Source organism: Pongo pygmaeus, chromosome 5 (genome assembly GCF_028885625.2).
Source record: "Pongo pygmaeus isolate AG05252 chromosome 5, NHGRI_mPonPyg2-v2.0_pri, whole genome shotgun sequence".
Lineage (NCBI taxonomy): Eukaryota > Metazoa > Chordata > Mammalia > Primates > Hominidae > Pongo > Pongo pygmaeus.
Genome location: NC_072378.2, coordinates 33,143,625 through 33,157,308, shown reverse-complemented (window position 1 = coordinate 33,157,308; position 13,684 = coordinate 33,143,625). Strand labels below are relative to the sequence as shown.

The window sequence follows — 13,684 nt, the reverse complement described above, 5'->3', positions numbered from 1 at the left end:
GGAAGCAGAGGTCACATTCGTCTTACCAAACAAGATGAAATTCAGACACTCCTCACCAAAAAAAAAAAAAAAATTGAGCGTGACAAGAAGGGCACTTTATAATGTAAAGTATAAAATTCATATGAATATATGAGACATATATTTAAGTTCTAAATACCAAATAGGTAGCTCTTATAAAGCAGAAACTAAGGTAGATACAAGGAAGATATTCAGAAATGTACTACCAATAGAACACTTTAATTCCCTTTTCCTGGACTAGACCAGTTAAGTGGACAAAAAAATAGGCTGGGCCTGGTGGTTCATGCCTGTAATCTCAGCACTTTTGTAGGCCAAGGTGGGCGGATCACCTGAGGTCAGGAGTTCGAGACCAGCCTGGCCAACATGGTGAAACCCTGTCTCTACCAAAAATACAAAAATTAGCCGGGTGTGGTGGTGGGCGCCTGTAATCCCAGCTACTTGGGAGGCCGAGGCAGGAGAATCGCTTGACTCTGGGAGGCAAAGGTTGTAGTGAGCCAAGATCGCACCACTGCACTCCAGCCTGGGCGGCAGAGTGAGACTCTGTCTCAAAAAAAAAAAAAAAAAGTATGAACACAGAAGATAGAAGATATTACTATCAATAAAAAAATAGATATGCTACATCTATATTGAACTTTTAAAATTGAAAATAGAGGCCGGGTGCAGTGGCTCACACCTATAATCTCAACACTTTGGGAGGCCTAAGCAGTCGGATTGCTTGAACTCAGGAGCTTGAGACGAGCGTGGGTAACAATGAAAACCCATCTCTACAAAAAATACAAAAATTAGCCAGGTGTGGTGGCTCGTGCCTGTGGTTCCAACTACTTGGCTGAGGTGGGAGGATCGCTTGGGCCCAGGAGTTCAAGGCTGCAGTGAGCTATGATTGTGCCACTGCACTCCAGCCTGGGCAACGGAGTGAGGCCCTGTCTCTAAAACAAACAAACAAACAAATAAAAATTAAATGGCTCAATGGCATAGAAGAAAATTTTTTAATGAAGCAAGTATAATATTGATGTTAAACTATGACAATGCACAAAAATAAAAATTGTAGATGAATTTACTTATTATATTGACACAAAAATCCTAAATAAAACATTGCAAACAGATTCTAGCACAGATTTAAAAACACCCATCAAGATCAAGGTTTTTTTTTTTTTTCTAGAAAACCTTTTGGAAGTTCATGATATTTTGAATTTCAATGGATATTTCCTAGGAATAATGAGTTCAAATGAACGAATATGTGGAACAAAGCATCACCAACATTTATTTTTTCAGGATGAGGTGATGGACAAAACCATCACAGAGAAATTGAGGCAAATAGTACATATAAAACAATACTTTGGGTGAGTCCACCCATCCCAAAGTCATATCAAAGTGGCTGCAGATTGGAGCCCAAAGCCTTTGGTTCCTCAGTTTCCAAATGGATTCTCACTAGGTGGGATCATGAGTTTGCTTTGGACACCCCAAATTCTAACTATTTCTTTCGTTTCTCACATCCTTTCCTTCTTCCCTGGCCCCTTCCCCTCATGTTACACCTCTTGCTAGTTTGAGACGTCAATCACCACTGAGAAAGAATTAAACCAGTATTTTGAGCTGGCAAAATTCTTAGCCTAGTACAATTCCTTCAATTAAACTGTAGCTCAATAACGTGTTCTCTAAAAATATGATTTAATTTTCTACCTAGCAACTCAGAATATTTTTCATATTTTTCATAATCCTCCAGGGCAGTGTGGATTATGTTGATGTGTTAGGAGGAAGTAGAAGGAAGAAAATGAATTGAGATGTACGTTTCGCTTCCATGTCAAAGTCACCAAAATAGCAGTTGAAGGGATATTTGTGTCAGGCAATAGGGAGAATAATAATTTTATGCCACCCTCAAAAAACAACCACACATACACCCAAATTCTCTCACTCCTCAGAGAACAGGGAAGGAAAGAAAAGAGAGAAGCAAAATATGAGCTTGAGTGAAAAATCACAGAGGAGCCTGTAGTTATTTAGGGAGGGCTGCTGGCTGAAGTCAGGCAGGAAGAAAAAGATCAAAACACCCTGCCCTATTTTTCAGGCTCGTTTAAGTAGAAGACAAAAACATAAATACGGGAGAAAGGAAGCAAACCACATCTTTTTCCTCTTGTCTCCCCAGAACTGAACAGTGTCTCTGATAAGCCCAGGCCCTTCTATTGTAGACACTGACACTAAGCACAGAAAATGACTCAAAAATGCTTCTAATGGGGTGAATCTGATGCTTCAGTTTATTTAAGATGTACCAGAGGCCATTGACGAAGGAGATCCATAGCTTGCTAACTGAAGCTTATTGCTTTCTCTTCTTAGTTCCCACGCCAGGCTCTACGCCATTCCTTGCTTGTGATGTGAGATCACTGATTTCCTTTTGTTAGGTAGGATGTGATTTCCCTACAGAGGTCTGTCCTGACACCAAATAGCTATGATGAAATTCCTTGGTTATTTTGCCTTTTTGTGTACCTTATCATTACTGGAATACTAAAGCTGTAGGAACAAAGTTTCCCTGGGTTCCCAAGAAATACAGGGTGATGGAAAAAGTACAGCCTCGGAATGACCTTTGCTTCATTCCATCCTTACTTCATCTGTAAAAGGGAGATCATGACAGTATCTACTGCAAAGGGTTTTGTGATGATTCTCTCTCTCTCTCTCTCTCTCTCACATACACAAGCACACATTTATATCGTGCTTAGAAAATGAACTCATAATAAGCAATTGACAAATGTTATTTATTATTATTATGTAGGCAAATCAGATTTTAGAGTTTGTGAGCCTTAGACACATTTACACAGAAGAAAGAGCAGCCCTCCTAACTTTCTGGTCCAGCGCCATATCCTCCACTTCCTCCCCATCCCCCCATCCCTTGCCATCTATCAACCCCCTCTTTCCTCTAAATCTAAATACAGGCCCCCATTTGATCCATATTGTCTAGGCCCTTCCTCTCCTCTCCACATGGCCCTTCCTTCAGCTCTGAGGGAAGCTGCAGAAGCCCAGCCATGGTGCTGTCTACAAAGAAGGGGACACACGCCTCTTCCACCCGCTCATGCTGTTACTGTGTCTGATCATCTCCGTGCCATGTCCTCATTTACTTAGCCTAAGTTGGGTGTTTGTCTCCATTTCCAAATGCAATAAAACATCTGGGAAAGACCAAGGTAGGTGTGGGCAGGAAGAAGGGAGGAAGTTAGACCCAGTGGCTTGAGCACCCTCTGATGACTCCTTATCCTCAGCTCCACACGAGCCCTCGCCAGTGTGAGCTCCACAGCCATCCACCTGACCAGGGTCAAATGCCTTGTACACGGGGTCTACCAGTAAGCCCGTGGCCAGCCTTCCACTTCATGAATGGTCACATTTACATGAGAGATGTGGAGGGAGAAGGGTCAGCCTCCTAGCTCCTGTCCTGTAGCGGTTAAGTCAAGTCAGGCCAGGCTGTGGTAACCAAGCCAGTACCTTCTTTAAAGAACAATTGTTTCTCATTCATACAGAGTGTGTTGTAGGTGTGAGTGATTTCCTGGGGCAGCTGCTCTTCATGGTGACTCAGCTAATTAGACTGCTTTTCCACTGGGATTGTGCCATCTCAACACAAGGCTGTCTTGGTTAACTTGGTTGGGGAGGAGGAGAAGAGTCATGCACGGGGAGTTAAATTCTTTGACCAGGAATCTTTTGTTCACTTTCCATTGGTGAGAACGAGTCACACAGCTCCAGGAGAGTAGGAAGTCTAGTTTCTCATTTTCCATGGGCCTAGGAATTAGAGGATGAACACTAGCGATGTCTTCCACGTCTTGCTCTCTTTTTCTTTACCTGTTATAATCTCCCATGGAGAAGAAATTATTTTTCTGATTGGTCTGATCCAGGCCTCTAACCAAGGGCGTTTACTAAGGGTCATAGAACAGTAAAAGGTTGCACAATTGCATTTCACCTCTCTTTTTTGAATCCTGCTTAATTAAAACTTTAAAAACTCACTTAGAGACCACTTCTTGCTCTTCTTAGTTATCAAATATATTTTCTTCCAACTCCTTGACAGATCTTGCCTTGTTCTCAGCTGAGTCCGTCGCAACCATCTAAATGGAACTCCCTCATTCCCCTTTATCCCCTGCTAATAATCCTGTCTTTGTTCTTTTATCTGAATAAGTGTACCTTTCTTCCCCCAATCCTTATGCTCTCTATCTTAGTCCATTTGTGTTACTGTAACAAGATATGTGAGATAGGGTAATTTATGAAGAGCAGAAATTTATTTCTCACAGTTCTGGAAGCTAGAAGTTCAAGGTCATGGCCCTGGAAGATGTGATGCCTTGGCCATTGACTTGAAAAAATCACTGCAGTGAACTTGTGGTTACCACAATATCCTGGGTTCATTCTTAACATGCACAGTATAGGCAAATCAGGGCCACATTTCATGATGAAAGATGATGTGAAATGATGAGTAAACATTGCCCTTTAAATAATAATAACATAGATGGTGAATTACCATTTGCACTTTTGATTTCATTTGCTTAAAGATAGTGTTTTACTGTCTAGGTTTTACTGAAAGAAAACTAAACACTTGAGTCAAATCATTCCAGTGTAACAGGCCTCACAAGGAGGAAGGCAGAAGGGCAAAAGTGCCAAGCTATTGCTTCCAGCCCTTCTATTTTTATTGATTGATTGATTGATTGATTAAGACAGGGCCTCGTTCTGTTACCCATGCTGGAGTACAGTGGTGCATTCATGGCTCACTGCAACTTTCAACTTCTGGGCTCAAGTAGTCTTCCCACCTCAGCCTCCAAAGTAGCTAAGACCACAGGTGCATGCCACCATGTTTATTTCTTTAATTTTTTTAAATTTTATTTGGACACGGGGGTCTCACTATGTTTTCCAGGCTAGTCTCTAACTGCTAGCCTCAAGCAATCTTCCTCCTCAGCCTCCCAAAGTGCTGGGATTACGGGCATGAGCCATCATCCCTGCTCTCTCTAGCCCTTTTTAAAGTCTCTAATCACATTCAGGAGGCCGCTGCATTCATGACTTGATCACCTCCTGAAGGGCCCACCTTTTGATACTATCACATTGGTGATTAAGTTGCAACACATGAATTTTGAGTGACATTCAGACCACAGCATTTTGGAGAAAATGTCCCCTTTCTTCTCTTTTTTATCTTCAGTTTCTCTTTTCTACAGATGCCTTCCACTTCACTTGGAACCTTGTTGAGGCCTCTCCTGTCTTAAAAGTTTCTTTTCCCAAAACACCAGAACTCATTCCTTCTGTCTAACTGTAACTTTGTACTCATTACCAACCTCTACCCATTTCTACCCCTGACTCCCCAGCCTCTGGTAACTACTAATGTACTCTTTACTTAGATGAGGTCAACTTTTTTAGATTCCACATATGAGTGAAATCACGTAATATTGTCCTTCTGTTCTTGGCTTATTTCACTTAACATAGGGCCCTCCAGGCTCACCCATGTTGTTGCAAATGACAGAATTTCATGCTTTTTTATGGCTGAATAGTATTCCATCATGTATATATATCACATACTAATTACCCTGATTTGATCACTACACAATGTATACGTGTGTTGAAACATCATGCTGTACCCCATAAATATGTACAATTATCACGTGTCAATTTAAAAAACCCAAGAAAAGTATTTTTTCTTAGTGTTGTTTTTTTCTAAAGTGTATCCCATTTCTTCCTTTGTTTTCACTTTCAAAATTCTTGAAAGACTGTTTTAATCTGCAGCCTTTGTTTTCTTGTTTCCAATTCACTCTTTTGAAATATGGTTTCTACCTTTAACACTCTGCTGTCCTCTTGAAGGTTATTGGTGCCCTACTAACCATAAAACACAATAATGCTCTCTTAGATTGTATCCTGGTGAGCCTTTTTGCAAAATTTTATTCTTTGAGAATTCTCTTTCCATGTTTTTTTTTCTTTTTTTTTTTTGTGGTCCTTTTGGCTTATAGGAAATCGTACTCTCCAAATGTTCTCTATGTCTTCTATTTCTTCTCTGATAATCCCTTTACTAAATCCTCTTGAGGCATATGCTTCAGAATGCTTAATTTACATACTCTTAATTCCTTTTTAATTTACACACTGCCTGTCGGCAATGTCAACACCCCACAGGAAGGGAGACCTGTTGGTCAGAACAGGCCAGGGAATAGAAGAATACATAATAAACAGTCTGCCTAGTTCTTCTAGGGCCCCATAATATGTCAAACATATATTTTTACTTCTTCTCCTAGCCCATTTTTAGTACACCTAAATTACTGTCAGTGATTCTGCAGGCAAACAATGGTTGAGTGGTATGACACAACTTTGTGAAAGTACCCTACCCAGTACCTGATGATGCAAAACTCTTGTATCTTGATTGGTTGTCAATCTGAGGAGTTTCCAATCCTGGGGAAGCCAGAAAAACAGCGATTTATACTCTTAATGGGTACTTTTTGACTGAATTTTATGAACCCATTCTGAAGAGGGTGACAATTTTACTATCTCATTTTTTTCCTTTCCCCAGAATGGGTTCTGGGTGGGTCCCTTGGGTGGTGGCTCTGCTAGTGAATCTGACCAGACTGGATTCCTCCATGACTCAAGGCACAGACTCTCCAGGTAAGAACAGAGCAATTATTTTTTTCCAGTGTTTATGAAAGAATTGGCATGGGGGAGTGATGCCTTTCCTTGTAAGTCCAGGCCACAGACCAGACTGGAAGTGGCTTTTGGTTTCAAAGAGCAGTGTTCTTCCCTTTGGCAGAAAGGTACGCCTTGCCTCTTTACATGGGATGGACTTCATACACCAGAGCCACCTATTCAAGGGGTAGGGAGGCAGGAAGAAGGAAACATTGTGTCTTGTTTAGGATCCTTATTGTGTGTATCAACCTCAGTCAGTGCCTGGGCGTGTTCAAGGCCTTGGCTTGGGTTCGAGCCTGCTGAGAAAAACCTGCAGGTGGCTGGGTCACAGAGGCATTCTGTGATTTTTCGGTCAGGACACGGAAAGAAACCTCAGTTGGGGTATATGTGGACAAATGAAACTGGAAACAAAGGTTGATCCTTCTGTCATTTATTAAGCCACTATTATATGGTCAGAATTGTACTAAACAGTTTTGAGAAGTAAGAGAAGTTGAATAGAATACATTGTCCTTGTCCTCTGGCTACCAGGTACAAGTTACTTGTCACTGTTATTTTTCTAGCACAGGTGACAGAATATGCAGCCATGAAGCAATGTGAGACCATGAAAACACATATTAATGAGCGGAAACAGGATATAATGTGCTAAGAACAGAATCCCCTTTGCATGTTAGTTTCATTAAATATAAAAGAGGAACAAACCTGGCCGGGGGAGATCATTATTCTTAGAGAATAGAAACTGCGCTGAGTTTATAATGTCCATTAAACAATACAATTGAAAAAAAATCAGCACAGATTTTAAATGATGATGAAAAATTCAGATATCCCCCCTTGGTTTAGACTGCTAGAGGAAATAGAGAAGAATATACATGCTGAGAAATTGCAGGCTGGAACTTCATCTGAAATTAGCTACTGAGTGAGGGATAAGTGGGGTTCACCAAGGAAGGTCATTCTTATGGCTCAGTTCAGAGTTGGAGGAGGCTTCTGAACTTAGAAAGGAAAGTAAATTACAACCCAACATTAATAGCAATTATCCTTCAAGTCTTGACTTAGATGCAATTTCTTCAGGATGTCCTTCCTGACTTACCTACATTATTAACCCCATTTGAATTTCCTTTTTATTGTAGTTGTTGTTCTTAAGTGCATATAATTGGTTTAATTTTACCCAGTGAGTTCACAGCACATTGTAATTATTGGCAGTAGTACAAGACTCTCTCGTCTCTTCCCTTGCCTCCATTCTCATTCTCTCCCCTCCCTAGAGAATCCATTCTAAACATGTCTGATATGTCTCTAAGTATGAGAGTGGCCTTTAGAAATATGTAGCATTACTTCTCTTTATGTGTTTTTAAAATTTAATACATGTGATTCTTTGTTGAATCACATTCTGTTTCTTTTCTCACTTGACCCTGTGCTTTTTGAGCATAATGAGGTCAAAGGCCTCCTCTTAGATCCATGTGGTCTGACGTAATTTACCAGGCATGGGTTTTCCCAGAGGAGGGGGCTGGTTCATGGTTTTTGTTTTGGTTTTCCAGAAGATTTTGTGATTCAGGCAAAGGCTGACTGTTACTTCACCAACGGGACAGAAAAGGTGCAGTTTGTGGTCAGATTCATCTTTAACTTGGAGGAGTATGTACATTTCGACAGTGATGTGGGGATGTTTGTGGCATTGACGAAGCTGGGGCAGCCAGATGCTGAGCAGTGGAACAGCCGGCTGGATCTCTTGGAGAGGAGCAGGGAGGCCGTGGACGGGGTCTGTAGACACAACTACAGGCTGGGCGCACCCTTCACTGTGGGGAGAAAAGGTGAGCTGGAAAGTGAGGTCTGGCGGGGCTCAGGAATGTCCCCCATGTGAACCTGGCCATGGCTCTTCTTTCTTACAAGCAATTTTCTGCTTTAGGATAAATGGTTGTCTGTGTAGATGTTCTGGCCCCAGCTGTGATGCATTATCCTCACAAGTCAGCCACTGTGATCTTGGTCTCAGACCCCCAAGGTTCTCAGGGACTTCGAGGGCTAGTATACTCTCAAAGAGAAGCAGTAATCGTGGGAGTACCTCAGAAAGTCTAAATCCTCCTGACAGGCATTGACATACCCTGTTACTGATCTTGGGGGCTGAGACTTGCCTATACTTTGTGTTCACTTGGGTGATCTGGGAAAGAGATTAGACATAGTGATAGTCCCTAAAGAATCTCCTGTCCCAGCTTGGTGGTTTTCCTTCACGGTGTCTCATTTTTCCTCCCTTCCTAGTGCAACCAGAGGTGACAGTGTACCCAGAGAGGACCCCACTCCTGCACCAGCATAATCTGCTGCACTGCTCTGTGACAGGCTTCTATCCAGGGGATATCAAGATCAGGTGGTTCCTGAATGGGCAGGAGGAGAGAGCTGGGGTCATGTCCACTGGCCCTATCAGGAATGGAGACTGGACCTTTCAGACTGTGGTGATGCTAGAAATGACTCCTGAACTTGGACATGTCTACACCTGCCTTGTCGATCACTCCAGCCTGCTGAGCCCTGTTTCTGTGGAGTGGAGTGAGAATTAGTTTCTAGTACTCTCTGGGCCTGACTCAGGACTATACTGACTCAATACAGAGCCTGTGTCACTTCTGCATTTATCTTGGTCACAACATGAATTATTCTTTCCCTTTATCTGGGACAGTCACAGAAATCAGAGTCCTTGGGTTAGGGTGGGAGAAAACGTGGCAGATATCCATCCTCATATCTTCCAAGAAATGAAGAGGTCTAATCACCTCATTATGTGCTTCCAACACTATGAACTGGGGTCCTCTAATTCTTTGGTCTTGGTATTTAGGAGGCATTCTTATGGGCTGTAAGAATCTGTAACTGATGGGTGGTAACTCCATGGGTGCCAACTTTGGTTTTGAAGAACCATTTCTAAATTTATTTATTTTTCTCTAGCTAGCATTAGATTTGGTGTCTAGTACAGATTCTGGGATTCCAAGAAAGTGCTTTAAATATTGGGATATTTTTACTAATTTTAAGACCTGTTTCCCATAGGCGCTCAGTCTGAATATTCTTGGAGAAAGATGCTGAGTGGAATTGCAGCCTTCCTACTGGGGCTAATCTTTCTTCTGGTGGGAATCGTCATCCAGCTAAGGGCTCAGAAAGGTAATGAGCCTGTGAGGAGTGCCCTGTCCCAGACCTTTCCCACTCCCATCTTCCCTAACGTCAATGATCTGAGGCAAGGAAAGCTGATTGTACCTCTCAGGGATCACTGGGATAATTTTTTTCTGAAGCTAGAAATGGGATAAGCAGAGAGAGTGCTGACATTGCTCTTCCAGCCATTTGTTCTTCCCTCAGGATAATCATATTGGGTCCTAATTGGGGCAATCCATTCTTTTCTCGATTTCTTTCCAGGATATGTGAGGACGCAGATGTCTGGTAATGAGGTAATGTCTTTTTCCTTGTCTTTGAGTGATAGATCATTCTCCCGGTTCTTTGGCCAGAGGGAGATGACATGGGGGTAGGGAGGAGTAAGGTTGGTGCTGTCTGGATGGGACTGTCCCCTGAGTCTCTGGAATGGCTGTGGGGGGTGGTGAGGCTGTCTCCTGAGACCTTCATCACTGTTCCTCTAGGTCTCAAGAGCTGTTCTGCTCCCTCAGCCATGATAAGGTCCTCACTGAAGCTTCTCTCTCTGGAGCCTGAAGTAGTGATGAGTAGTCTGGGCCCTGGGCAAGGTAAAGGACATTCATGAGGTCAATGTTCTGGGAATAACTCTTCCCTGATCCTTGGAGGAGCCCAAACTGATTCTGGAGCTCTGTGTTCTGGGATCATGCATCTCCCACCCATCTGCCCTTCTTCCTTCTATGTGTACATCATTAATCCCCATTGCCAAGGACACTGTCCAGAAACTCTCCTAAGACCTTACTCCTTCCAGCCCCAAATCATTTACTTTTCTATGGTCCAGCCCTACTCCTATAAGTCATGATCTCCAAAGCTTTCTCTCTTCCAACTGCAGTCTCCACAGTCTTCAGAAGACAAATGCTCAGGTGTCACTGTTTCCTTTTCACTGCTTTTAAAAACCTTTTTATTGTCAAATAAAATGGAGATGCAAAAAAATGTACAACTTAGTGAATTATTTAAGGAAAACCCCTGTAATCAAGTCAAGGAACAGGACTTTGCCAGCTCCAGCAGAAGTCTCTGTGAACGTCAGGCCAATCAAAGCCTCTCCCTCCCCTCAAAAGTGACCATATCCTGACTTTATTGTAACCTCTTTCACGTCTTTGTAGTCTATTCCCCCAGGTATATGTTCCTGGACGCCACAGCTTAGTTGTCTTTTACGTCTCTTATACTTCACTGGTTTCTCCCCCATCAGCCATTTTTCCCCCTTATGATTAATCTGTTGAAAAGCTCGAGCCATTTGACCTGTAGAGTTTCCCACACTCTGGATTTTGCTGGCTGCATACGCATGGTGCAGTGTAACACATCCTCTGCCCTCTGTGCCTCCCACAAATTGGCATCTGGATGCAGAGGCTGGATCAGACTCTGGTTCAATCTTTTCCTTTGGAAAATCTATACGTGGTGTTGTGGCCTTTCACCATGAGATACATAATTTCCAGCTGTGTCTTTTTGTGATGTTAGCAATCATTGATACTAATTGCTTAGGTCTGTTAATTTATTGGGGATTGCTAAATGGTGGTATTCTGTCATTTTTTCTTCATTCATATGCCTTATTAATGCTACAAGGAGAAAGTTCCCTTCATTTACTAGTGAACAGACACTTCTGTCCACTTACTGGTGGGCTACTCAGTGGTACAGTGGAAAGGCGGGATCAGTGTTTGACTCTCCTTTTATTTACCAATTTTCAAGTTAACAAATTGGTTTCCTACTATTAATAAAACCTGTAGATGGCCAATCAGGTTTTACTTTTCATTCTTTAAATAATTACAAACAGAAGGATTTCAATGTTTGATAGGTTTTACTCTATCGCAATTTTTATGCTTGTTAAAGCTTATATGCTATATTTTTGGTGAGTGAAAACTTCTTCAAGTGGCTAAAAATGAAACAGTTCTTTTGACACAAAGTTCTTTTGATAATTTCTTTGTTATCTGGGATGACAACATGTTTCTGGTTCATCTTGTTCATTTCTTGCCCATACATGGAGGTAGCCATTTTTCCAGAAATCCCTGGTTTAGTTTAGTGGGAAGTGACATTTAAGACTATAATCCAGTGTTAGGGTGTTTTGTCCCACTGAACCCGCTGCTGGAGTCACCTCTAAAGTGGCGTACCACAAGGAAGTGCCTGAAACCATTCTGAGATGGTGTGGGTTAGGATTCAAAGAAAGAAGCACTAAATGCCAGGGTGATCAGTCCAAAACATTTGTTTGGGGAATTTACCTACAGAGGGCTTCAGGAGTTCTCGCAGACAGCAAGAGAAAAGAGATGTTCTGCTTAGGTATGTCTGCAGTGAGGGGGTCAGGGTATGGAGTTTATATGAAGGTTTAAGGAACCTGGATCAGGGCTGGGACAAAGTTTCAGTGTTTAGAGCAACAACCTAGATACCTTTAACAGTGCCTGGGAGTGTTCAAGGCCTTGGCTTGGGTTCAAGCCTGCTGGGAAAAACCTGCAGCTGGCTGGGCCACAGAGGCATTCTGTGATTTTTCGGTCAGGACATGGAAAGAAAGCAGGGAAAGGGGCAGTGGGGGAGCCTAAATAGATAGGAGTGGTCATTGTGTCCAGCCTGTTCAATGGAAATAAAACATTTAACATGTATACATTTAAAAAAATCAGTTGTCCAGGCATGGTGGCTCACGCCTGTAATCCCAGCACTTTGGGAGGCTGAGGTGGGCGAATCACGAGGTCAAGAGATTGAGACCATCCTGGGCAACACGGTGAAACCCTGTCTCTACTAAAAATACCAAAATTAGCTGGGTGTGGTGGTGTGTGCCTGTAGTCCCAGCTACTCGGGAGGCTGAAGCAGGAGAAGCGCTTCAACCTGGGAGGCGGAGGTTACAGTGAGCCAAGATTGTGCCACTGCACTGCAGCCTGGTGACAGAGCAATACTCTGTCTTAAAAAAAAAATCAGTCTTTTCTATATTACTTCTGCATCTCCTTTCTTTTACACCAAGAACTCTGGTTTTCAAGGACACAGGGACAGACACAATTAGAATGTCCATACTTATTTGCTTTTCCTGAGTTAACATAGACAGCAGTCTAAGGATAATAACACTCATACTACAACCACCAAAATGGCTACTGAAAACGGTTGAAATTGTTTTTACCTACGTTCTCCCTATTACCTGTGTTCTCCCTTTTTACCTGTGTTCTTCCCCGCTTTCTAGTTGAACTATGTCTGTATTAGTTGATCCTGTACCATTGCATAGACTACTTGCTCCCTTATTAGTCTTAGTTCTGTGAGTAGAGATATGTTTAACGCTCCCTATCATTCCTTATGTTGATATCCCTGTCATGCGGTGGTTTTCAAGGTGTGGTCCATGGATCCCTGGGGGTCCCTGGGACCCTTCAAGGGGCCTATGAAGTCAAGCTATTTTTGTAATAATACTAAGATGTTATTTGCCTTTTTCACTGTATTATTTACACGGTGGTACAGAAATCTATTGTGGTCACGTGAAACTGAGCACAAATCAAGGCAGTGACACCAAGCTATACAGGTAGCTCATGTTCTTCACTGCCATAAGCTTACAGTAAAAAAAAAAAAAAAGCAAAAGCCAGTGACCTTGATGAAGCAATAAAATCATTAGTTTACTAAATTTTAAACCTCAGGAACACATCTGTTTAATAGTGTAACAACATAGGCAGCATTTCTGGTGCATACTGATGGAAAGGCAGCTGTCCTGTGGAAAAGCCATTGTATAATTGCATGAGTTGTGAGTGAAGTTAAACTGTTTTTTTTTTTTTTAGTGGGTCATAATTTTCCTTGAAAGAATGACTGAAAGGCACACTGTGATTATTCAGACTTGGGTGTTTGGTAGAAATTTTCTCAAAAATGAACACTATGAGCCTATCCTATCAAAGAAAATAATATTGACAGTGGAAATTGGAATTTCAAGAGAAAATTAAAATTTTGGAAAACTGCATGTGCCACAGCT

General features: G+C 42.1%; 1 protein-coding gene across 1 annotated transcript; it reads left to right on the top strand.

Moving 5' to 3' along the window:
• Positions 1 to 6,406: 6,406 nt before the first annotated feature.
• On the top strand, positions 6,407 to 11,955 carry LOC129038032 (HLA class II histocompatibility antigen, DO beta chain). Its single transcript, XM_054490534.2, has 6 exons — positions 6,407 to 6,606; positions 8,154 to 8,423; positions 8,866 to 9,147; positions 9,634 to 9,744; positions 9,994 to 10,025; positions 10,212 to 11,955. The coding sequence occupies exons 1-6, from the start codon at positions 6,516 to 6,518 to the stop codon at positions 10,242 to 10,244; spliced, it is 819 nt and encodes a 272-aa protein (XP_054346509.2). The 5' UTR covers positions 6,407 to 6,515; the 3' UTR covers positions 10,245 to 11,955.
• Positions 11,956 to 13,684: the final 1,729 nt, after the last annotated feature.